Source organism: Molossus molossus, unplaced genomic scaffold (genome assembly GCF_014108415.1).
Source record: "Molossus molossus isolate mMolMol1 unplaced genomic scaffold, mMolMol1.p scaffold_m16_p_6, whole genome shotgun sequence".
Lineage (NCBI taxonomy): Eukaryota > Metazoa > Chordata > Mammalia > Chiroptera > Molossidae > Molossus > Molossus molossus.
Window position 1 is genome coordinate 112,866,207 of NW_023425399.1, and position 27,538 is coordinate 112,893,744.

Consider the following 27,538-nt stretch of genomic DNA (forward strand, 5'->3'; position numbering starts at 1 on the left):
TTTTGGCTTTCGGCATAGAAACACAAACAACAAAAATTAATGTAGCTGAAAAATGCGAATAGTCAGCACATTTCATAGTATCCTTTAGTTTGTAATTAGCTGGCTATTCCTGTTGGGATGATTATACCATCTTTAGTCATTTCCTTCACATGGGATTCTCAATGGAAAATTATAATGCAGTAGGTTTTCATGTCAAATAGTAAGCTAATTACCAATCTAGGTGATAGTCACTGGCCTCTATGGGGTAAATTTTATACAGAGGCCTGTCATGTCATCTAAGTAGCTAGATGAGTAGGTACACTCCCAAAATAGTCTCTTTTAAATATGTAAGGTCAAAAAGATCTATTAGGTTTAAATGTCTACGTTTTAATTGGAACTTTCCAAACTAATCTCATTTTAACAACCCATGAGCAAGGACTAACACCACGGTTGCTCCGAACAAGTACACCAACTCTCTCCTCACTAACTTAACTTTTCATGAAATTAATGCAAAAGGGATAGAAAGGATATAAGCAGTTTAATATTGGAATGTGTGTGACTGATATTTATGTGACTCGAGCCTCTGATTACTGCTTATTTTAATGTTTGTTATTATATTTCTGTATCTTGAGCAAGAAACTTAATTAGACACACTAGTAAGCATTTTGCATCCAATGAATATCAAAACTGAAAGCATATAATGAATAATATTCAGGTTTAAAAGTGTATTTATATAGTTGAAAGTGCCTATTCTTTTTTTTATCCTCACCTGAGGACATTTTTTTTTTTTTTGCATTTATCTTCAGATAGAGCAGGAGAGAGGGAGGAAGAGAGAGAAAAGCATCGATGTGAAAGAGACACATCGAGTGGCTGTCACTCACACGACCCCAGCCAGGGCCAGGGACAAACCGCAACTGAGGTACGTGTCCCTAGCGGGAACTGAACCCAGACTCTCCGATGCTCTAACCACTGAGCAAACTGGCCAGGGTTAAAGTAGCTATTCTTTATCAGTTCATTCAGGAAGAAATACGTTTATTTCTTTCTTAAATAAAAGTGACATCTTTTTTACATAGGCTAATTAATATATGAAATATCACTTTATGATGGGTTACACCTCCCATAAGCCATCAAGACACAAGGGACATTTTAAAGATCATTGATAAATCTTGCAACTAGGGCTTTTGAGATTCCACAAGTGAACTATTTAAAGGTTCTTCTCCGTTTTCCACCAATATTTCAATTTCATTACAATAAAAAGTTGAAGACTTTGAAAAAGACTTTACACAATAGAGACCAAAACAAAAGAATTTTGCATTTTCACCTAGAAATGCTTGGTTAAGGCATATTTTAATTCTCCTTCCCTCCAACAACACAGTCCCAAACAAATTGTTCACTTACTATGTAAGCCCATGTTTAAATAAAATATGAATGCTTAGATTTAACTAAACCAGTCCCCACAAAATGTTATTCTTGGGTGAACACAACCCACTTGCAACGATGCCGTGGTGGAGATTCTCGGGGTGCTGTGTTTACGCCGAGGGGTGTCAAGTGCCATTGTTTCCAGGCTTCGGAGCAGAAATAGCCCTCGCCAGCCGCAGAAGCGGAGTTTTTGCTGGTGATGTTCGACTTGATCGAACACCTCTGTCTGAAGGGTAATTTTATTAAATCCGTGTTGCAGCACACAAGTCTAATGGGAGAATGGTGATTCCGTGCGAATTTCACCCTGCGATCACCCTCCTAGGAGATTAATACTCTAATTTGTGTTTCATGAGCTTATTATTATTTTAGAATCAGTTTGGCTCAAATCTGATAATTCTTTGAAACAAATGAATCCCAGAATTCTTATTAAGCACAGAAAGCAATAAAATGTAAATGCATTGCACTGAATTGGAGCTGCTGGGTAGTGTCTGTTTAATTCTTTATTACTTGTATATTTCTTTTCGGTGCTGTTAGAATCGTGCAATATAGCTGTTAGGTAATAGCAACCATTAAATAATGAAAACATCTTCAGTCACCTGACAGGATCCACCTCACGTCTCACTGATCATACCATCGGTTTTGCTTTTGTGAATACAGACTACTGATTTTATATTAACTTCTTTACTAATTGTTTTTGAAACATTCGTTCCAAGTATTTTTTTTTTTTTAATGAAGGAAATGAGACGAAGTTTTGTGGGTTAGTTCAGTATATTTAAATACCAAACACTGACCCAATTATTTTTTTAAAATTTTTATGGTTTATCTGAATGGAAATTGCCAAGGTGAATGTCACTAATTTGTATTCTATCCATAGCGATCTATATAATCGTAAATTGGCCACAATATAAAGCATTAGCATGTTTGAAATTATGTTTAATGCAACATAGAAAAAGTGTTATGATTCTAAATCATTATGCAGGAGAAAGGAGATCAGATTAGATTTCATCAATTTGGTCAGTCATTTTAAGAATTCATATTTAGAAACTAATTCTAACTCAAGGTATTATTTTAATCATTAAAAATTTATTTTAGCCCTGGCCGGTTTGGCTCAGCGGTTAGAGCGTCCGCCTGCGGTCCGGAGAGACCCGGGTTCGGTTCCCGCTAAGGGCATGTACCTCGGTTGCAGTTTGTCCCCGGCCCTGGTTGGTCGTGCGGGTGGCAGCCACTCGATGTGTCCCTTTCACATCGATGTTTCTCTCTCCCTCTCTTTCTCTCTCCCTCCCACTCTGTCTGTACAAAAAATGGAAAAATGTCCTCGGATGAGGATAAAAAAAAAAAAAATTATTTTAATTTAAATTTATTTTTGTTTGTGTTTTTTTTTTTTTGCTTTTTCTTAGCCTCTTCTCTTTATTTCATTTGAGCAGAATGATAAATGTTACTAAGTCATAGATGAAATTAAGTAGGCAAGATTAAAAAGAATACAAATAATTCTGATGACATTATCTTATAAAAAAAAAAAAGCAAAATTAAAACAAAACTTGTTAGCAGAGGAAATGGATTTTGAAGAGAGATGATTTGAGCAAACAGATGGCCCCATACGTGTTACTTTTTTATATTAAAATTACTTCCTTCATAGCTTCCACCTCCTGTTGTTAGAACATTATCTGTTTACAGCTGTATAACTCTTCATGACCTTGAACTACCTTCCTCCACATCGTCGGATGTTCATATCTCGGCATGTTGCTCTCAAACATGATGATAGTCTTTTTTTTTTTTTCGTTGAAATGCATTGTATTAAACCAGGATCCAAATGCAGATCTATAATATTGCGACTGTGTGACTGTTTCTTTGCACTTAACTCAACCGTAATTTCATTTGGGAGTTAAGGGCTAAGAAGCTACTTCCACGGGAACTAAGGGTCCATTGGAGGACTCAGGTACTGCAAGGAGCACGAGGTCTTCGGGGTCCACAGAACCTTGCTTCAGCTTTACTTTCCCTATGCCGACACCTACTAAGGGATATGGCATTGGGTGCAGAGGCACATTCTCCTTTTTCCAATTTATTATTCTTATTCTTATCTTATAGCACAGGAAGTAAAAGCAATCGGTAGGCAAGGCGCATGGTAATATTGACATATTAAAGTTCTCTCATTCATTAATCCCATTAATGGCTGCTGCAGACCAGTCTCATCTCACATTTAATATTAAAACTAGCAGTCTATCCTACAAAATGTTAAGCACTCTGCCTTGTTCGTTGTGCAATGTAAGTACCTGATGCACCATTGAATCCATGGCTCCTTGAAGCCCTTCTAGAATGGGGTTCATTTAAGTTGCATCCTAATCAGGCACCCAGTGGACTAAAATTACTGCTCCTGTGATAACAGGCACTAGGACGTCAGGTGAACTCGAGCCATGAGCAGGGCTGCGATGGTTCCGGGGCGGAGCTGGTGTCAGTGGGTTATGCTTGGGCAGATATTTGAGTTAAAGCTGATAATCACAATAATGCTGCTGACAGTGCATATTAGTTGTGTTTCTGTTCACACAGTCCTGCCCCCCACTCCACCTCATTCACCCCCTTTCACACACACACTCAGGTTTGTTTGTTTGTTTGTTTTAATTTGAAAAGCAGTCTCTCAGTTATTTCTTTCCATTGATCACACCACCAGGATAGGTTCTGGCTCTGCTAAGAAACTCTGGGCAGAGAAGGAGAAATGAGTTGTAATTCATATTGTCATTGTTCTCATAATGAAAACAGCATCCAAAACTTTGGGGGGGGGCATCACCTCTTTACAGGTCGCATTCCGCACTGACAGATGAGTCCGCTTGTCTCAAAACTTCCCCGACCTCACCCCATCCACAGACAGACACGGCCCTCGAGCCTCGCTGTCAGAGCATCCCCCTTCTTGGGACTAGAGTTTTATTCAAGTGTGGGCATATTTAGTCCACTCCAAGCCTGCTACAGTCTCCCCTTGGACTTTGCTCCCTAGTCCATCAAGAAAGAGTTTGGATACTTGGGAAAGAAGGAAAACTGTATTGTAATGAGTATGACACTGAGGTCTTCCTATCGCATTAACAAGGGATGTCATCTTTGATAAGTTACCAATCTCTCTGTCCCTCAGTCCCCACCCAGGAAACAGAATTTGGTCTAAGTCTGGGGTTTCTATGATTATTATCCCTTAAAATGGTTACGTCTTTAAAGGAGACCAACCTGGTGTATGCACCCCAACTGTCCAAATTCTTTAGGCCGTGTGTCGAATTTAGTGTCTTTTATCTTATATGTAATATCTCAGATGAATATGTGTTTCTAGAGGTAAATGTGAACCTTATTTTTATGATCCATCACAAATAGCTGGCTTTATTAAATATATGAAGTAAAATAGTATATTATTATTGAGTTTAACTCTGAAATCTATTTTTTATTTTTATAATTAGAATTAAAATACAACAGTGAAGCTCCTCACAAATTGGATGCCTATTTTAGTTTACATCATTTATATTTGCACAATACATGTGCTCGTCTCTGTTTATTTATTTGTATTGAAAAAATCATGGCAGAAAATAATTTTGGTCTTGTCTAAAAGAAAGAGGAAGAAGCTCTTAAGACTTTATGATGTTAAATTTATCCCACATCTTTTATCTCAAAAAAATTAAGGTAGTTTTGCCGTGGTCGGTTTGGCTCAGCGATTAGAGCGTCAGCCCATGGACCAGAGAGTCCCGGGTTCGGTTCCCACCAAGGGCTTGTATTTCAGTTGCAGTTTCTCCCCTTCCCCAGTTGGGGTCATGTGGGTGGCAACCACTTGATGTGTCTCTCTCATATCAATGTTTCTCTCTCTCTCTTCACTCTTTTTTCTCACTCTATCTGAAGATAAATGCAAAAATGTCCTCGGATGCAAATTAAAACAACAATGAGGTATCACCTCACACCTGTCCGAATGGCTGCTGTCAACAAATCATCAAACAACAAGTGCTGGCGAGGGTGTGGAGAAAAAGGGACTCTAGTACACTGCTGGTGGGAATGCAGACTGGTGCAGCCACCGTGGAAAACAATATGGTGTTTCCTCAAGAAATTAAAAATTGAACTGCCATTTGACCAGTGATCCCACTTCTAGGAATATACCCTAAGAAGCCTGAAACACCAATCAGAAAAAATATATGTACCCCCATGTTCACAGCAGCACTATTTACAATAGCATAGATCTGGAAACAGCCCAAGTGTCCATCAGTAGACAAATGGATAAAAAAGCTGTGGTCCATATACACAATGGAGTACTATGCAACTGTAAGAAAGAAAGATCTCTTATCCTTTGAGACAACATGAAGGGACCTGGAATGTATTATCCTAAGTGAAACAAGCCAAACAGAGAAAGACAAGTATCATATGATCTAACTTATTTTTGGAATATAATGAACATAACAGTCTGTTAACTGTAACGGACTGTTACAAGAGACGTGGAAGTGGGGTACAGACTGACAATCCCCGGAAGAGGGGGTGGTGGGGGAGAGATAAACACAGAACTTATATGCATGTATGCATGAACAATGGACATGGATGGACAACAAAGCTGGGGACAGGGTGGGGAGGGCAGGGGAGGGGAAATCAGGGGCGGAAAAGGAGAAACATCTGTAACAGAAATAAATTAATTAATTAAAAATGTCCTCAGGGGAGGATGAAAAATAAAATAAAAATGAAAGAGATAATTAAGGTCGTTTCTTTGGGGGGGTCCATTCTTATTTCTAAATCAGGTCAAAGACAAAGCCCCCCTCATTACTTATGCACTGTGCTCCCCCCGTCTGTGAACTACAGTTCTTAGTTTTCATGGAAGACATGGGTCATCAGTGGGCTTAGGAGGCAGGACCATCCAACCCACCACTCAGCTTTGTCTTCTGTCCATCCTCTCACTGATGAGAAGCTCCGCTCCGTGACCAGGTTGACAGGGTGGGCGACTGTTAAAGTGACTGATGGGGGCTCTGTAATGACTTCCAGTTGACTTTTCCTAGTTGAGCTCCTCTTGGTAAGGTTAGGGTGAGGTCAGTCTCAAGGGCTTACCCGTTTTCACTATAACATTAACACGCATGAGGTGGAACAGATATTTTTACCTCCAAATGATCTTATCCAACCTGGTCGCTCGCGTACAGTTTATTGAGTCTGTCAGTTCCCAGACGTCTGCTACACCCTGGAGGCTGACGGGCAAAGGAGAGGGGCTGTGCAAATATGTGTAACGAAAGAGAAATGTTCAAATCGTTGTGGTCAGATAACCTTTCTAATGCCTTGAAAGGAAGGAGAAATGTTGTTTTTGCTTTCCGAATCGAAGGTGAGCCTGACAATAAATCCCGCAGCCTGTCCACATCAATGTTTTCTGATAGTCACTAGATAACCTCTTTTTTTTTTTTTGTCATCGGTTGGTCAATTATTTGTCTTGTTTCCCTTTATTTTTGAGCCATCAAAGGGTGTCATTACCACAGAGCCAGTGACATACTGAATAAATGAGGGATCCAGGCATGAGCTACCAAAGACAAAAGCTATTTTTAATATTCTTTGTTGCTGCTACAGCTTAGATGGAGCAGAAATAGAATGGCTTTGAAAGAAAATAAACACATGTCCAAAAAGAGACAAAGGGAGAAAAATCAGAGGAGTCAATGGAGAAATAACTGGGAAGTGAGAAATATGTGGACACTAATCTTTATGTTCGCGTTTAGCCTGACCGACTGTGTGTCAGCAGGCTTCAGGGGGGAAACAAAAACTTGTATAAGACTAGTTTCATGGAATAGTGACCGTCTCCCCATCCACCCCAGCCTTCCCTCCCCATCCGTCTCTCTGTCAAACTAGGATCAAGTCAGCCTGGGGCAGCTTAGAGCTTAAGGAATGTTCATCACTGGCACTTCTCAGAGGTTCCGAGCCTGAGAATGTGAACTAGAAGGTTCTCAAACAGATGCATGCTTTTCCAAGCTCTTTAGACCACAGATTAATTTTCACCAGAACTCACGTTAGCATATGCTGTTTGGGTGTCATCATCTAGAGAAAGCTGAGTGTGTCTCCCTTTTCTGTAGCTCTGTAATTCCCAACGTGATTTACGTTTCTGTCCCCGAGTTTACAAGACCTGCAAGTGTAGAGACAGAGAGCGGAGACTCTATTCGGTGCATCTCGGCGTGCCCATAAGGTTTTACAAAGTGCATGTCGTCCCAGAGAATTTTATATTCTGGGCCTTGGGCAGCATGCCGGGATTCAGATGTTACCTTTTCTGAATGTGAAATGAGGTCTGCTCTAGCGGTAATGGCGAAACCCAAGCACGGAGCTATTGTACAGAGAATCAGTATCATAACACAGGCGCAATAAAGCCCCGAGTATTAGTTCAGCGAAGCCCTCTGTCCCCCACGGTGACGCAGAGTGAGCAAGAGAAACAGGTCACAGAAAGCCACCATCTCAAGCTGGAAGACTCAGTCTATGACGTGTGGAGTGAACAAAGAACTGGTCATTTGAAACATTTGATTGGAATTTTTATGTCGACATACTTCAACATTTCTGTTCCATGCGTGGTTCCCAGACAATTATTCTTTAGAAAATAAAACAACAGGCAGATACGATACACTTCGCTTGAAAAATAATCTATTGCCTAGTTTATCACCTGAAGTCACAGGTCCAAATTTAAACTCTCAAATTGCTTTAGTGCAATATATGTCATAGAAATGATCGATGGGGCTTATCCGAGCTTTTCTCTTTGGATTTCAAAAAACAAATGTTTTGCTGGATGGTTAAAAATATTTTCACTTTCATGGTTTCTTCAGACGCCATAAATATTGATCTGTCACCAAAGAAACTTCTTTGCCACCGCATAATCCCAACGCCCCCCCCCCCTTTGGTTTTGTTGGTTTTGTTCATGTGTTTTTTGTGACTGAGCCAAGGAAAGAGGGCTTTGTCATCTCCGATCACGGGGGTGCTGCTGTGGACTCAAAGGGGCTCTTTTCTGTACAGGGGTCGTTGTAGGCATCTGACCTGCAGAATGGACGCGCACCGTCCGCAAATGCTTCAGGTGAACATGCTCCAAGAACTGTCTTGGAATTTTGATTGAAAGTTAGTGCCCATTCATGAATTTGCCGCCCTGAGTGTCTCTCACTTCCGTCTCAGTTTTCCAGTTGGGATAGTGGAGAGATGATGTGGCGAATGATGTGCAGACTTCTAAGTCCATTGCCAGAGACTGGATCCATGCCCGATGGCCTTCGGAAGGGTTTTCCTATGCTGGGAGGTATGGGGTGCTTTGTGTTTGAGAAACACTTTAATCTTGTGATTTTGTTACTCTTTTAGTCAAACTGGACAAGTCTGCCTAAGAACGAAAGTTATGGTGTGAATTAGTTGTAGAAAATGAAGCCCTTGAAAAGTCTATTAGATGAAGCAACCTAAACAGAAAAAAATGAAATGAGCAATGTTTTCAAATGTTTGGGGAGTCATTACCCCTCAGCACCAAGTGTGTTTTATGAAAGATTGTCTTACTTCCACGGGGCATGTTGTGTAGTTAAAGGCTTTGTGAATAGCACCTCTGCGGAGCCTGTTGTGAACCTGGGTGTCACTCTTATGTACTCACACTCTCTGAGCAGAGTGGAAAGTAGTGATCCCCCCGAGTGTGGACATGGCGCAAAGTGGCTTCTGGTTATCCAAGCAGATTCTAAATGCTGTTTCATGAGGACAGTTATAACCACAAGTGCACTTAACAGAATCTTCAAGGTCGGAGACACTCAGACTATTCAGTGGCTTGAGCGAGAGTGGAGAAGGGTCGATGAGTCATTATTCTGTTGTTCCCTGTCACTTGAATCCCGTGTCTCCTCTTCACGTCGCTGCCTTTGCTTTAGCTGAGACGCACCTGACTCTACTCGGCTACGTGTCTCCCTGCTCTGGGCTGCTCGCCATGACTGGGAAATCTGGCAATTGTTTTTCTGCCAAAGGCCCAATAGTAAATATTTTAGGCTTTATGGGCCATAAAGTCTGTGTCACAACTACTCAAGCCAACCGCTGCAGGACAGAAACCAACACAGATGACGTATAATGAATGAGCATGGCTGGGCTCCAATGAAACTTTACTTCACGGACACGAAAATCTGAGTTTCATATAATGCCTCCCTGTCATGAAGTAGCCCTTTTGTCACTTTTTCAACTATTTAGAAATATCAACGACAGCGTTCTTGGGTTTTGCGTCATGCATAAATCTGACCTGTGTCCTGTTTTGTTGTGTTTTGCTATGGGCTACAATATATACATAATAAAATTTGAGAAGCACTGATCAATGCAGCGTAAGGTTTATTCATTATGTCATATTTATAGGGATGATCTTATAATGAATTGGTACTGAACTTTTATAGCAGCTTTTCTAAGCTATAACTCACATGCGACACAATTCACCCAGGTAATGTGTACGATTCAGTGGTTTTCAGTATATTCACAGAATTGTACAACCATCGCCACAATTGAGTTTAGAACAGTTTCATCACCATAAAAAGAAATTTCAGCTATTAGCAGTCACTCACCATTGTCTTCCAATCCCCCACCTCACCCTCAGGCGACTACTGATCCCTGATCTATATTGATTTGCATACTCTGGAGATTTCACATAAATAGAATCATACAATACATAGTCTTCTGTGATTGACTTCTTCCACTTGGCATAATGTCATCAAGGCTCACCAGTGTTGTAGAATATATCTGTACCTCGTTCCTCCATATTGCTGACTAATATTTTAGTGTATGGATACCCCACCTTTGAGTTATCCATTCATCGAGTGGGGTGCATTTGGGTTGGTTCTACTTTTGGGCTATAATGAATAATGCTACTATCAACATTTATGTACAAGGTTTGGTACGGACATACTTTTCATTTTTCTTGGTCAATCCCTGAGGGTGGAATTCCTGAGTCATATGCAAATTTGCAAAATTTCTTTCGGTAGTGATTTTGAACTCCATTCCATCGTAGTGTTGGAACATACTTCGTGTGATTTCAATTTATTTAAACATGATGTTTGTGTTATGGCTCAGCATGTGGTCTAGCCTGGAAATTGTTCCACGTGCACTTCAGAAGAGTGTATATTTGGTACATTAAGTTGCCGAGAGAGCTAGAAAAGATATGTCTATATACTAATCCATGTATATAGCCATGTGGATAAATATTTCAGTATGTAACCATTCATCTGTCTTCATATCTCATCCATTATCTCATGGATCATTCTACCCCCTTGCTTGTCTGTAACCTTCCACCCCCACAATGAGAAGCCTGGCCCCCACCCTCCCCACCTACTGCATGGTTGTTCAATCTCATCCTCATTATGATGCTTTCGGCTTAGTAACTGCACTCTTGTCAGAAACAGCTTAGTGTGTACTGTACGTATAGCTACTTTTGCCATTCGTTGTACATTCTCTGCTCATTTCCAAAGTCACTTAATTCAGCACCTGTCCCCTCACGCACTTGTGAGGTGGCTTCATGCATGCAACGCAGCCGAACTAGCTCGTCATCTTCTGCGTGCCATCTTGGACATCCCCGTGAAAGTCTATGGATTTGTACAGAAAACGCTCCTGCGTTGAAAAGGCAACTGCTGAGCTTTTGATGATGTCACTCATAGGTATCCAAGCCAGTGACTCTGTTTCACATCCCTGAAGAACAGTTGCCGTGAATGAACTTCACACTTGGCTGTCAGCACAATCATACAAGCCGTCTTCCGGGACACATGCCTCATCGTACAGATGCATGAACTAAGCCCGAGACACAGGAGGCACATCATCACCATCACATAAGCACCGATAGGGCCCGACAAGCGTTCGGCTCCTCCAGGATGTGTTCTGTTCCCCATTCTTTCCTATGTCCTCTCAGATACAATTATTCTCATAAACACAACTCTGATGTTCTCTAATCACGTTTCTTTCAGGGTTTTAAATCTACTAAGAATCCTAGGATTAAAGTAAGATGGAAAGCATCTTTGAAATAAACAAATACATCACTGCTCAGTAGGTCTGAGTAGCATCTCAGACTCCCGAATCAAGTGGGTGAGAGCAGGAAGGACTTTGATTTCCGTGTTGGGCATCAATCCAGGAGATTCCCTGAAGTGTAGCCGACTCTTGATGCTGGTAAAAGCACTTCCCAAGGAAAGCACCAACCTTGCCAGCTTTCCCATGGTCAAGAACTCTAAACCATCCTCCGTGCCAGCATGTATTTGTCTTAGACGTTCTACTTCAATGTAGGGTTTCGTAAGGCTGCATCTCCATACTCCGAGGATCCATCATTCTCCGGAGTTCTCCCTGGGTCTCATTAATTAATCTTCCTTGTGCTCATGACATCTGCAGCCTCACTCAACATCTCTCTTAGTTGGGAACTATTAAAACAGCATCTCGTTAGGGCAACCGGCAGTGCTTGCATTGAGTTCTTCACTATCGTTCTCTTACCGGGAAGGGAGAAGGCACACGTGACTGTTCTTTGCCCTGAAAGGTCCGAAGAACATCTGCATTTTGGGTTGTTGACAATTTTGTGGTCAGAGCTCGCAGTGAGGATGGTGTGTAATTTTATTATTATTTTTTTTTATCCTCGCCTGAGGACATTTTTCCATTTTTTGTACAGATAGAGTGGGAAGGAGAGAGAGGAAGAGAGAGGGAAACATCGATGTGAAAGGGACACATCGAGTGGCTGCCACCCGCACGACCAACCAGGGCCGGGGACAAACTGCAACCGAGGCACATGCCCTTAGCGGGAACCAAACCCGGGTCTCTCCAGACCGCAGGCGGATGCTCTAACCGCTGAGCCAAACCGGCCAGGGCGGATGGTGTGTAATTTTAGGGCTCTTGCTTCCCCCCTCTCTGTTTTTCCTCTCTCATGTGTGCACACACGTGTGCGTTCTCCTCTCTGTCCGCAATAAAAGGGAATTACATAGTAAATTAGATTGTTTACTGCCTCACCGAGTCATTGCTATGCGCCAGGCGTTATTGAATGCTCCATAAATTTCATTCTAGTCTTTGTTTAATAATTGGAATTCCTCTTTGATTTCTTTCTCCTTCACTCCGAATAACCAATCATTCTTTCATGACGTTATGACTTTTTCTACTGGCTACCTCTTTTCCATTCCCCCGGTCAGCAGTATTTCATCCCTGCATCTCAGACCCTGGTGTCATTGCTCAGTGGACTCCAAACTGTGTGCTCCCCAGAATGTCCCCTGCTTGCAGTCTCTGCAGTCCTCGTTCATCTCTGTAGCTAACATTTATTTAAGGCACTGTGACATCAACTTGGAAAGGACGACAAATATTTGCTGAGTCTCAGCCCCTGCCATGTAAAGCAATGATTGCACGATGCCATAATGAGTCTCCGCGACAGAATAAGCACACCTCTGCCCCACATACCCCTTGTATTTTCTTTCTTTGAATCTTTGCTTGTTATTTTTACTAAGCAGAAACTATCTTTTTTTTTTTTTCTACTTAGCTTGTTAAAATTCAACAGATCGATCCTTTCAGGTTTAGTATTCATGTTCCTCTAGTCCATGGAATTATCCATGACAATCCAAACAGGAATGAAACAATGAAACTCTTCCTTTTTTTTTTTTAACTCTCTTTTTATTGTTGACCCTATTACAGATACCCCCATTTCCATCCCCTCCCTTGCCCACCTACCTGCACTCAGTCCCCACCCCTCTGCCTCTGGCCGTCACCACTGCTGCCTGTGTCGTGGGTTATGCATGTATGTTCCTTGGCTGATCCTTCACCTTCTGTCATCCAGTCCCCTGCCGTTCCCCTCCCCCTGACAGCTGTCAATCTGTCCAACGTATTCATGCCTCTGGTTCTATTTTGTTGGCCAGTTGATTTTGTTCATTAGACTCCACATACACGTGAGATCATATGGTTTATGTCACTTAGCAGGCTCATCGCCAGGTCCATCCATACTGTCCCACCGAGTAAATTTCCCTCTTTTTCACACCCACATAGTGTTCTGTCGTGTAAATGCAACTCTTCCTCTTAAACGTCCATATTATTTTGCTTTGGCACGCCTCTATGTCACAGTTCTGCCAATCTCTAAAACGTTGTTACAATCATACGCAAGGCACTGAGGATGCAGCATCTCATTTTGCAGCTCCAGTAACCAAATGCGGGGTCCGAGAGGCTTCATCTCTGTCTGGTCTCTGGCACGTGCTAGCTGAGCAGCTTTGGGCTAGTCTGTTAACCATTGCTGTAAATCTAGCCAATTGGACTGATCATGGTGTCTCATAATGTTATTTTGAAGATAAAATGAGATTATGTATGTGATGATCTAAAAAGCACTGGCAATTATCATTGTTATTATTAATATGATTACCACTTAATGGACTACTGAACTGATGCTCAGCCTCATTGGGAGAGATCTCAGAGGGCACCCCTCAATAATGGCAGAGTTCTCAGTATCGTTTTTAGTCTCCCCGGAAATACTTTTATAATTCTGTGTGAAATGATATATGTTAACCAAAGAAAGGGCATTTTCTCATTTTATAATGAGGTGACAATATGTTTTTCCTGCCGATTCTGGTCAGAATATATTTGACCATTCAAAAGCCTGATTGAATAGGCTAGGCAATAATCTTCTTAACAAATGAGGTAATACTTTCTTTAAATGAGTATTCACTGTCCATAGCTTTAAGATATTTATGAAAATAAAATTGCTGTAAAAATCAAATGTCAGTGGTGGTTAAATATTCATAAATGTGTGTGTTGGTTCCTCAGCCACCAGCCTTATGAAAACCATCAATTTCAAAGTCTGTTCTTTTGGGACCAGATGAACACAGACAGTCATTTTGAAAGGTGGTGACTTCCGTGATATTCTAAAAGAAATAAGGAGAAATAACAATACCACTATGTTCTTTAAAAAAAAAAAAAGATATCACAGCCCAGCCAGTGTGGCTCAGTGGCTGAGCATTGACCCCTGCACCAAGAGGTCTCTGGTTCGATTCCCAGTCAGGGCACATGCCCAGGTTGTGGGCCTGATCCCCAGTTGGGGGGGCATGCAGGAGGTGGCCAATCGATGTTCTCTCTCATCAATGTTTTTATCTCTCTCTCTCCCCCCTCCTCACTCTCTAAAATCAATAAAGAAAAAAAAAATTTTAAGATAAAGATATCACATGTTTATGTTAACTAATATTTTAACCTCCTTCAGGAAAAAAAGGATTCACTGACACAGAACACTCAGTCCTGTGCAGTATGTGGGAATTGCTCCAGATTCATTTTAAATGGGACACTGTCTGTTTAAATGAACTGACACATGACAGTGCTCATCACTAACATCCTTCCAGTATTAACTCAGAATTGGTTCTGAAAAATTCTCTTTGCTTTCAACCACTTCAGTTGGTTTCTTCTTATCCTCTAAGAAACCAGGTTCGGTGTGGCTTGTCATGTCTTCTATAATACAGAATAAGGCATGTCTAACATTATGCCAACAGAACTTTCTGTTCAGTCAAATTGAATAAAAATAAGGCACTAGGCATTATGGCACAGAAAAGTATAAAAATTGAATCAATTCATGTTATGCAAATATAACCACTAACCTGAAAACCATAGGGAAAGGGAGCTTTAGTCATTGTTTTATTTGAATAACTAATCTGAAAGGTGCATGTGAGGATGCACTCCATACAGACAAAATCATTATTTTGTTTTCAGCACCCAGTAGAAAAAATTAAGTACTTAAATTTAAGGTATAATATAATGACTTCTACACTGTATAAATCTAGATCCTTACAAAGTAAACTGCTTTATTTTCCTCTTTCATTTACTTGTCCCTTGGTTGGAAAAATCAAGGAAGTTAGCTTTCTTTTCATAATTCCTAAATTATTGGTTTTTATACCTTGATAGAAATATTTGATTACCAGCAGATGCTTAGAGACTGGAGGATGGGGGAACTTCCAGACATCCCTTTGTGTGTGTGTGTGTGTGTGTGTGTGTGTGTGTGTGTGTGTTCAAATAGCAAGAGATTTTTATTTTTATTTTTTTCTTTATTGATTTTAGAGAGAGGAAGGGAGAGGGAGTGATAGAAACATCAATGAGAGAGAACATCGACTGGCCGCCTCCTACATGCCCCCACTGGGGATCTGGCCCACAACCTGGGCATGTGCCCTGACCGGGAATGGAACTGGAGACCTCTTGGTGCAGGGGTCGACGCTCAACCACTGAGCCACACCGGCCAGGCCAAATAGCAAGAGATTTAATAGTACCTACCACTTAATTCACTCAGGGCAGCCTTGTTTACATATAAGATAAGGGAAACAATTTTCCTCTCTTGCGTGATTGTCATCCAGTGTTCACCATTTAAGTGTAACATTTTATTTATAATAAAAATCAAATTAACTGATATAAATGGAGCTGGTATTATTCATCACATAACTGTCTCACTTTTTTAATGGGAAGTAGTATGGAATAATGGGGGAAATCTCAGGTCGGGATTATCAGAACTGAGTTCTAATCCTAAATATTTAATTCAGAAGGGCCAGTGACTGTAGGGGAATTATAGAACTCCATGTCCTCATTCATGAAATTAAAACTAGGATCATTTGGAGGAAGATGATCTCAGGAGATGTATGACGTTTACAGACAAATATCGGATCCTTCCTTTCATCCTAACACATGAGGACCAGACTAAATTAGTTCTAATTTTGATGCCATTACTATAAAAGTCTATCCAAAATGAATTCACTATGATTATATATTCCCTAAAGAGTGAGAGTATGAGTAAGCAAATGGGATGTTATATGGCCAGTCCATATCTGGTCAGGCCATGCTGTAACTTACCTGCCTACATCAACTGATACGGGTACCAGTCACATACACGTGATATCAGATCGCCAATATGTGAACGGAAGATGAGACTCCCACAGGGTGGTTAAGAACTTTGGACACTCACCTCTGCACCACCAATCCGTGCTGATGGTTCTGCCTCTGTAACAGCTGTTCCATCTGACCTCTGCTCTGTCCAGGGTTGCTTTCGTGACTTCCTTCCCTCGTTTTCCTGATGCTCTTTGTATTTGCCCCAACCCGGGCTCAAGTTCAGCCTCCCAGGGATTCGTTGCTGGACTTTGGCTATATGCAGTAAATTTTGAATCGAATGCCTTAAATTTAACCCAACTAATCACTGTAAATTAAAACTATCCCCCTAGAACCTTAAATTCTCACAGAGCCATGGCACTTCGTGATTCTTATTACAAAAGAGAAACTTCTATACTTATAAGTAATAGTGTTTTGTTTTCCCAAACTTGGGAGACAGCAAGAATTAGAATGATGAAATGTACTGACATGAAAGATGAATTTTTAAATTTCCCGTCTTAAAATCTGTATTTATTATGCAATATTTCAACGGTTCAGAGATTTTTAAGAATAGTAAAATCAATACTTATGTAGCTTCCAACAAGCCTAAGAAAAAAAATTTATCTACACAGTTAAATACCCTTCATGCATTCCTTTGTATGTCCTGATTTACTGGCTTTCACTCAAAAATACAAAGGTTTGTCTAAGTTATATACATAGCATCCTCTCTTATGTGCTTCAGATATCATCTCCAGGAATGATGTATTTTGATAAGGAGCATTTTACACTTCAGTGCACTTAACGTTTATCAACCTCTCCCTTTATGTCCTGTGCGTTTGATGTGCAGCCTGAGGAATCCTTCTCAAGCCTAATGTAATACATTTATTATTCTATAGTCTAAAATTTTGTATGCTTCTCTTTATAGTTACAATATTTATCCACGGGGACTGATTTTACATATGGTGAAAGGTTAGAATAACTCGTTTTGTGTTCCTTTCCATATGAATAACCAGTTTTTTCCAATGCCACTTATTAAGTAGTCTTTCACTCCGTTGTTCTAAATCCCAGCTGCCACGTATCAGCATTCCAAGTATCTGAATACCAGTGTACGGGCCTGATAACATTTCCACCTGGCCCTGTCTCTGTCTCTCCATCCACGCCACACAGTAGTAATTACACTTCCATTAAGGTCTTTACAGTAGAAAGGGAAAAACCGTTACCTCATTGTTCGGTAGCATCTGCCATGGTCTTAGATTTGCAGTGTTGGACAAAGTAGCATGTGTGGGCTTTGGTTGAAGTTATGTTTATAGCTGAGTGTAAGGAGAATCAAGGTGAATCATTGTATTGCTCTTATAGATCTTCATCTCCTTGGACTTTAATGTGTTTCAACAGATGTATTTTCTGCATAATAGTCTTAATCACTTATATTGTTTCCTGTTTTATATTTTCAGTGCCATCGTAAAACGAATCTTTTCATCTTACGTTTTCTGCATCTTTGTTGCTGGTGAATTGGAAAGCAATTGATTACTGTATATTGATTTTATCGTTGACTGGTGATGAAATTGCTATAATTCTAATGATTGGATATAGATTCACTTGTGTTTTTTAATGTAGTCAATATAATTTCTGTAAATAATGACAGTTTGGGTTTCTTTTATATCTTTCTAACCCTTACATAGTTTTAAATTTCTCATGACTCACAAACTTGCTAAGAATTTTAGATAACATATATGTTACAGAGGACTTTCATATCACGTTCCTGATTTTAAGGGTATTCCTTCTGTGTTTTGTTATTAAATTTAGTGTTTCTACATTTTCTTAGGCAGAATTAAAAAATAAAAATCTAGAATTATTCAAATTTCCAAGCCAAAAGAAAATGACTTAAGATAGGATCATTCTGACAAGCCTCAAATTTCCTTATGAAATTGTTTCCAGAAAATAATATATCACTAACCTGCAAAGTTCTGAGGGATAGAAAGTCTTATCCAAAAAACCCTCTACTTGGCCAAATTATGACCCAAATGTCAATGCCACACCCTCCAAAACATGAAAGGTCTTAAGGAATATAACACCTAGAAAGAATTCTTGAAAAACAATAATGACATAGAAAATCTTGCCAACAATGAAATGGAGATGACTTGGGGAAGGACGAGCGCCAGACCCGTGTCTACGTAAGCAGAGCACAGCCTCACAGAAGGGAGCTTCTACAAAGAAATGCAATTCAGCCAAACAGTCAGTGACTGCAAAGGGGACACATGGCCTCTGACTCTAAGGAGGGTCAGCCAGTGGGGAGCAGAACATCAGGAGGGTGGAGAATGGAATGAGGTGAGCCAGTTCATCACCTTCCCTCGCCCCCAACCTGCAAAGTCTTCAAGGGCTACTGGTCTCCTCCAGCCTCCGCTCCACTCCTGTGAAGCCCTCTCCACAGACCCTACTAGGTCCTCACAGCCTCCTGGCGGGGTGCCCTGGGGTTCTGCACTGTCCCGCGGTTGCTCTTAGACTTCCCACAACTCAGTAAGGAATCCTTTATTAAACTTGGTTCAAAGTTGGAGTGGACACACATGCCAGGGATTCAGCTCCCGCTCGGACTTCTTCCCAGAGTGGATGAGGAAGAGCCCGGAGGGGACATTTAGACGGGCAAGAAGATTGGGGATCTTTTGAAAGCCATGGACCGGGCTCAGTGTAAGGAAGGGGGGATTTCAGATGCATTAGTCCTGCAGTAGTTTTAAAAGTTAAGGTGGGGAAGAGGTCAGAGCCAGCGACACCTGTTAGGGAGATCCGATTTGACGGTTTCCACAATATAAATCACTAAGGTCCTGGACTAGGTTGTTGGCAGAGGGAACAGAAATATAGCAACAGATGTGAAAAGAAAGAAGAAGACACATGGCCACATTCAAGGATGTAAGAACTGAAGGAATATGACTACAAGTCCGTCTTAGAACAAATGACTTGGCAATAAATCAGAGCCCTTGAAACATTGGGGGGGTGTCATCACCTCTGCAACATAGACTCTAGTAAAAGGATTTGGTGAGCATTGAACCCATTGATCTTTAGATAAGTTAGTCAACTACGAGTAGAATGCAAAGTAAATACCATATAATTGGATATTTAAAAATATGACCAACAAAACACAAACTACTAACTATACATAGTTAAAATGAAAAAGTAAATTGAATGTTGTTCTCTTATTAAATAGATCTCATTTTTATAAAATCAACTCTGACTGTCCATCCATTTAGCCACGTACATGAACAAAGAATCTATATAAAATATTGTCTATTTCAGCAATTATAGTTATTTTCATTTGGTGAAAGCTTTTCTGTCTTCTTTACAATTTTATAGTGTTTAAAATTTTTTATAATTAGTATAGATGTCATCATTTTCCAAAAAATATCATTATTTTCATTTATTTTTAAATTTGAACCATAAAAGAGATAATTCATGTATGTTGAATTATATCAACAATATCGCAATATTTTTTTGTTTTGTTTTAAAAGGCCTCTTAATAACGATTTAAATTCAACTCACTTCATAGGAGAGAATAAAAATATGCACATTGTCATATAAGAAAGAAGTATTTAAATCCCATTTCAGTAATGACAGATAAAACAGTGTGTAAGGATGATTCCCTTTGATTTTATAAAAGACTTTGGAGTGTTGGACTTTCGCTTTCTACCTGAGATTCTAGCTGGTTCACTGAATCTTACCCTGGTACCTTTCCTCCGTTCAGCCTTTCTTCTCCAGACTGTGCCAGGGGACCCACATCGTCCCCACCCCCGGAGACCGCCACTGCCACGTACTTGCCTTATGGACTTGAAGTGACTTTTGCCGGTCTGCCCGCGGTGAACTGCATGGCCCTCCGAGTCAGGGTTCAGGCATGACCACGTTCCCGGTGCGAGCCCGGTGCCTGCATCAGGAGTGCTCTGCCTGTCTGTCGAACTCGTCGACTTGCATTTCGAAATCTGCACACTCAGCTAATTACTGAGCACTTACCATGAATAAGACATATGACAAGAGCCGGATCGTTCCTCTCTGTCTAGAAGAGTTTGTGAATTTTACTCAGATATGCAAAATTCTACTTCTGGTGCGATCTTATGTTTTTTTGAGCAAGGAATAATTTATGACCTTTATCTGGCAAACACATTTCAAAGGTAGCATCAATATTCCCTGGCCCAGATCCCAACGAAGTGTCTTTTACAGATGGCCCTCTCTCTGCTCTTACATGATTTTCATCACGTTGTGTCTTAAAAGGGCATCGGCGGTCTGGTCCCGCATGGCCGGGGTGCACCAGGGACATGGCTTCTAGGAACATGAGCTCTTTGGAAAGCTTTGTGTGTTGTTGTTTTTTCTGGAGGAATGATTGAAGGGTTTTTAAAAAGGACTTGTATCCAAGCAGAGATTTAAAAATAAAACTGTCATGTTCAATTTGATGTTTTATGATCATGATATATGAAAAATACCATAAAGTTACAGCGCTATCATTATTTTATTGAAATACCGGGTAAATAGGCTCTTTTCCCATGGATCTTCTTGGTCGGAAAAAAGCATTTTGCAAATAGAAATGTAGTTTTGATATATGAGCACCTACCTGGAAGATAAATAGGAAAAGCGTGAGGAGGAAGATAAGTCTTATAGCAAGTCCTGTGGCTGTTAGATTACCGCAGAGACCATCACGGACCTGGTGTCCGACGTTGACTATTATTTCTTTCAGGCAAACTACACGTTGCCTTGTCCCCCCAATGAGAGTCGTTAAAGCAGCAGCTTACGTGGTTCATTTCCCTTTGACTGTGCCGTTCTTTGTATTCCTACCTACTCTCCTGATCACTGGGATTCTCCATTCTGTGGACACTGCGGTCCCGTTCTGACTGTCCTCCGAATGCCTTCCCTCCTGGCTGTTTCTTCTTCTTCCCCTCCCCCCTGCAGAACGCTGCCTTGGCCAGCTCAGGCCAGGAGACATGTCTCTGAGCTCAGCTGCTTCCTCTGTACAATGGAGATGAAGCTGGGAGTAGCCAGCGGACTGAGCGAGAGTGCTTGACATTTCAGAATTGTTCGGTATCGGCCATTATTAGAAGTGAAGCTACGCCCGGCCAGAGTGGCTCAGTGGTTGAGCATCGACCTGTGCACCAAGAGGTCACCGGTTCGATTCCAGGTCAGGGCACATGCCCAGGCTGTGGGCCCGATCCCCAGTGGGGGGCGTGCAGGAGGCGGCCAATTAATGCTCTCTTTCATGGATGTTTCTATCTCTCTCTCTCTCTTCCTCTCTCCCTAAAATCAATAAAGAAAAAATGTTTTGTAAATAAGTGAAGCTAGCTAAGGCCTGTCCCTGCCTCGGGCTTTCCCCCCGGAACGGCTCTGTGGTCGCAGCCAACATCTGGAGCAGAGAGAAAGGACTCGTTTCCTCCTGGACACTGTGAGCCTCTGCACACAGGAAGGAGGGTGAGCCCACCTGAGAGCACCTTCCTGGGCTGCGACTCTTTCTAAAAATTGCCACCTGCTGGGGTCCTAGGCAGGGGGTCTACTGACAAGCAGTTTTCATTCTCACGGCAGTGACCCGGTTCCACAGTCCCGCCGAGAACACGGGCTGGAAGCTCCCTACTTACTGATGGCCCAGTGGACAGCTGCAGGAGCCGGACTTCTGTGTTCAGGTGACAAGCAGAAACCACTGTCCTCCGCTGAAGTCACCACTGGCACAATTTCGCAATCATCCTTTGTCCTTCATGCGACTCAAAGTGGTTCTTCTGCATAAAGCGGAAGAAGCCCTGGCCAGTGTGGCTCAGCGGTTAGAGCGTCGGCCCGCGGACCAGAGAGGCCCTGGTTCAGTTCCCGCTAAGCGCATGTACCTCAGTTGCAGTTTGTCCCCCAACCCTCAGTTTGTCCCTGGCCCCAGTTGGGGTCGTGTGGATGGTGATCAGTCGATGTGTCTCTCTCACATCGATGTTTCTCTCTCTCTCTTCCTCCATCTCTCCCTCCCTCTCTGTCTGAAGATAAATGAAAAAAAAAAAAGAGAGAGAGAGAGAAAGCAAGACAATAGAATCAGCAAGCACTAACATTTACTTTGGTCTTTTCAAGGACATGAAGTGAGAAAAATTGAGATAGATGATTGTCCTTTAAGCATTGTTTCAGTGTTAATGAATACCCATATGTATGTTTGGTTTTAAACAATGGTGAATGAAGCAGACAGAGCATTCTCTTGAGTTCCAAAGTTGGCGAGAACTTTCTCAAAAAATATGAACTTTAAATTATACTCCGGTAAGGAAGGGAAGACGTTTTTAATATTGTGATCCTTTCGCTTATATTTAATTTTTTTTCCTTTATTGACTTTAGAGAGAGAGGAAGGGAGAGAGAGAAACATCAATGAGAGGGAACATTGATCGGCCTCCTCCTGCATGCCCCACACTGGGGATCAGGCCCACAACCTGGGCGTGTGCCCTGACCGGGAATCGAACCAGTGACCTCTTGGTGCAGGGGTCAATGCTTGACCACTGAGCCACACCGGTTGTTTATACTTTAATGGAGACATATATTTATGTATGTTAACTACTATTTTTTTTTTTATCCTCACCCAAGGACATTCTTCCATTTTCTGTTTAGAATAGAGTGGGAGGGAGAGAAAAGGGGAGAGAGAGAAAATCGACGTGAAAGGGACACATCGAGTGGCTGCCACCGCACGACCCAACCAGGGCCGGGGACAAACTGCAACTGAGGTACATGCCTTAGCGGGAACCGAACCCGGGTCTCTCTGGACCGCAGGCCGACGCTCTAACCACTGAGCCAAACCAGCCAGGACTGTTAACTACTCTCTTAAAAATAAAAATGAGTGTGTCTTTCAATGGTACATAAACACTTTGTGAGGGGACCGAGACCCAGGACTTAAGTGACTGAAGTACTCAGAGCATAAGCCTGCAGTCACTTTCCCTGGATGGGTTTTGGTATTTGTTTATTTATTTGTCATCTTGGTATATATTCATCTGATACACCCTTATGAATAAATAACGGAATTCCGTACCTCGAGCCATTGATGATACAGCATCTCGCTTTCAGCATGAGCCACCCCAGCCCCGCCACTTTCTTCTACATTCCTTGAAATCTCCAGAGGCGAAGTTCCCGTGAGTCTCTTGAGTGGGTGGACCCCTGGGGTCAGAAACGCGTCCAGGTACCTAACCGGAACCCTGTCTGCAGTGTGGGGTTCATTGCGCCGCCCTCGTGCAGGAACAGGCCCCTTCAGCCTGACGTGGGGCTCGGTGCGAGCTTATGAGCGGGCCTGGCCAGGGGACTAGCCGTGGCTGTGCGCCAGAGCCAGGAAACCGCCGTCTGCGTCACAGTGTCGAAGGGACGGGGTGTCCTCCGTGACGACCTTGGACAGGACAAGGGAGTGAGGGCTCTGCTATCCCAGCAAGCTGGCCCCGTGCAGAGGAAAGGAGAGGCCGGGGGCTGCTGGGCTCCTGGGGTTTCTAGATTTTTGGCAACTACATGGGTTTTTCTGGAAGGAAACTCTGAAGGGAACCCAGGAGCCTGTTTGGTGAGACAGTGGCAGGCGGAGGGCATAGCTGTCATGGGAAGGTGAAGTCAGTGATCCCCTGGGCGGGGGCAGCGTCTGCACAACCAGGGGCAGGCAGGGGGCAGGCCGCCCACTGGGGGACAGCCTGGAGGCAGTGGTCTGAGCAGGGTCTCTGCCAGCAGCCCCGCCCAGATGCCCTTGAAGAGCAAAGAGCACACCCCATCTCCCCCACCCCCGCTAACAAAGGACATTTCGCTCTTTTGTCTCATGGGGAGAAAATAAAAACCTGGTACCTGCTTTTATGTATGTGGTTCTCTTTCATGTTCTGGAAGACTTGGGATCTTTCATGTAGAAGCAAAATAAAACCTACCCCCTTCTGTCTCTTTCCCAGAGGGCTGATTCCTGGCCTCGGGCAGGCGTCGGACTGCTCAGCCCTGTAATTTCTCCAACCTGCTCCGAGGAGGCGCGGTTCGGGGTTCGGGCCTCGCGCAGCACGTAGCCTATGGAACCTGTTTGAAGAGGGGGGCGGAGCTGGTGGCCTGTGCCTCTGCCCACCCCCTGCGTGGGGAAGGAGGGCTGCGGTCCCAGCTCTGGCTCTGCTGAGCTGACTTCACACCCACAGCCTCCTCATTTCTGCACCACGGCCTTTTGTTATTTGACCCCTGTCACAAGCAAAACATTTTTTAAAACGAGGTCCAAAAAAAGAAACCCACAACACACACGCACACAACTTCTGTATGTATTAAGTGATTCTTTTACTACTTGGAGTTTACAAATCCAAGTATACAGCTGATCAGAGTATAACCATCCTACAGCCATGACGAGTTCATATCATTTTCCCCAACAACTTATTTGTGTGCATCGCTTTACTGTGAGATGGTCCTTAGACTTTGGAAATATCAAAATAACGGAGATAAACAGAAATTGGAGAATGTTGTACAAAATAGTCTTCAAAATTGTCAAGGTCGTGAAAAGCAAAAAACAAACAAACAAAAAAACCACAAAGAAACTATCAAAGATTAGAAGGGGTTGAGGAGACAGGACAACTAACTGGAATTTGGTCCCCGAAACAAAACAGGACCCTAGTGGGGAAAAACGGTGAATTCTACAGATAGTCTGCCTTCAGTTAACAGTATTTTACCAATGTTAATTCTTAGTTTTGAAAATTGTACCATGATTATTTCGGATTTAATATCGGAGATAAGTAGTTTTTACAAGAACTCTCTGCACCATTTTTGCAAATATTTTATAACTCTAAAATCATTCCGAAATAAGAAAATAAGAACTGAAGGGCCTCGGCTAGGTAGACAGTCAATTACGTCAAGTCTTTGACAGTCCGTTTTATCTATATGTGGTTGCCTCTGTTAATGTCATAGCAAAGAGATAAGATACTATTGAAAATACCAAATCTGTTTCCTTATTATCTGTTATCAGGTTTTGCTGTAGTAATACTGAGTGCTAAATGGAAACACTTCTGCTTTCTGACTCATGTTTAATTCACTCTTTAATAGAAAATAACTATACATGCACGACGGGGCACGAAGTCAGTGAGCGTGTGTTTGTGTGTTTCCATGGATATCATAAGGCTTCACTGGACAGCCCCGTGGTTCCTGAGTGAGGAGCACACAGGGCCCAGGGCCAAGCATTCCTCTGTAGGAAGGGACAGAACCCGTGTGTCCAGGGTCGGGCCCCAGTGCCCTTCAACGAGAGGCTCTGTACCTCGCCTGGGATTCCGAGCCCATTAAATAACCAGGAGAGAAATACGGATCATCTGTGTGCATCCCACTTGCAATGATGTTTTTACTTATCTGCTTTCAATCTCTCAAATTTCCGCACAGCTTGCTCTGTCTCACTCCCACAATGCGTTCCTGTTGGGCGGCCTCCGCCACCTTCACCCTGTCTCTGCGGATAAGATGAACCTAAACTGTGTCTTAGCTTGGCGTGCCGTCACACAACGCCGGGGGGCTGGAACAACAGACGTGTATTTTCTCATGGTGCTGAAAGTGCCAAGGTGCGGGCGCGGCCACGTTCCGGGGAGAACCCTGGCTGGCGGGCCTGGGCTGCAGACAGCTGCCTTTCCGAGTGGCCCTCCGGGGACCTCTCTGTTTGTGAGCTCGGAGAGAGACAGCGAGTCTCTGCTTATAAGGTCACTAATCCTGTCGTGAAGTCCCCACCCTTACGACCGCATCCAACCCTAATCATCTTCCAAAGGCCCCAGCTCCAAATATGACCACCTCGGGGGTAAGAAGTTCAACATACAAATTCGAGGGGCACATGGTTCAGCCCAGAGCAGCATCGGAACCCAAGAGTTCTGGTGAGAGTGTGTGGGCTGCACGTCAAACACAGGCCAGACGCTGTCTGCAGGCTGCGTCCTTAAAGCCACAGCAGCAAGGTCGTGCGGCACGTGGATCCTCATTTATAGATGAGGAGGCCGGGTCTTAGAGCAGGTAAAACAACTTCTGCAAGACAAGGCGTTTCCACCTGCGCTGGAAATAAAACTGTTCTGATTTAAAAACTAGATTCTTAGGTATTACCATATAATACCCGGAATCCTAATAGAAGCATGTATGGTTTATATTAAAACGGAGTGAAATTATTTATTCTGTGCAAAAACTACTTCATGTTGTAATGTGGAGAGGGTAATTTTAGCAAGACAGTAAATTTGATACATTTTTTTAAAATTTGTCAGCTGGGTGTCGAGATATATAAATAGCTATGTCGGTGAACAGTATCCAAATCATTGTTAAATGAGCAGGAACACATTTGTATTCAATGACATATTTTAGCAGTTTTGCCTATTGTATCATTATATATAAAATAAGTCTCACCCGGCCGGTGTAGCTCCGTGGTTGAGCATCGACCCATGCACCAAGAGGTTGCAGGCTTGATTCCCAGTCAGAGCACATGCCCAGGTTAAGGGCCAGATCCCCAGTGGGGGGCATGCAGGAGGCGGCCAATCAGTGTTCTCTCTCATCGATGTTTCTATCTATTTCTCCCTCTCACTTCTTCTCTCTCTAAAATAAAGAAAAAAAATTAAATAAATAAAACATTTCTCCAAATTATCGGAATTATTTGAAAGCTTTACAATATATTAGTACAAGCAATGATTTGTACAATATATGCCAGTGTCCATAATGGTTGTACACATGCTGAGCAAAGTCCGTTGCTACGAGTATTCTACCTGTTTTGTATTGTACTACCCTGTTCATTGTTTAAAGTGCATTTTAAAAATGCATGCCTAGTGGATTAATTGACTAGATAAACTCCTGATGCTACTAAACTCATGTAAAAAAGATAGGTAATAGGATTCCTTTATTTCCTCTCAGATTTTCAGACGATGTTGGTTGGTGTTCAAGAAGGCTTCTAGTAAAGGACCCAGAAGGCTAGAAAAATTTCCAGATGAAAAGGCAGCATATTTCAGAAACTTCCATAAGGTAAGTCTCGGTCTTTGGAGATGCTGGGGAATAACTGGACCCTTGGCAACAACCCGTGGAGACATTTCTTTTGATAAATGGATTCTGCAAGGGAAAAATGCATGGCCAGGATAAAAGGTCTGTGTTCCAATAAAATGCGAAAGTTATTTTTCTCCTTTATTTTAATCGTCTGCTGTAAATGCCAGAGGTACCTCTGCAAAATGAAAGGCTCATTTTTATTGCTGCTTTGCAAAATGAGATGACTCATAATTCAACCAGATCCTTTTCCAAGGTGCTGAGTCAACATTTTCCCTCTGGTCAGGTGAGCTGTGCATTTGTTACTTTGATTTAAACGGTTGGCAGTATTTAGGAGGTAAAACTTCTAAGGCTGGAGTTAGTAGTGCTGAAGACCCTGTTGGGGGACATGGCTTTTGCTGTTTTCAGCCTTAACAAG

At 42.3% G+C, this 27,538-nt stretch overlaps 1 protein-coding gene across 1 annotated transcript in view; it reads left to right on the forward strand.

Annotated features, from left to right (window-relative positions):
- DOK6 (docking protein 6) overlaps nt 1-27,538 on the forward strand; it is a 229,921-nt gene that overhangs the window by 42,029 nt on the left and 160,354 nt on the right. The window contains exon 2 of the mRNA XM_036245439.1: nt 26,998-27,105. Within this exon, the coding sequence (XP_036101332.1) occupies nt 26,998-27,105 (108 nt within the window). The remainder of the gene's footprint in view (nt 1-26,997; nt 27,106-27,538) is intronic.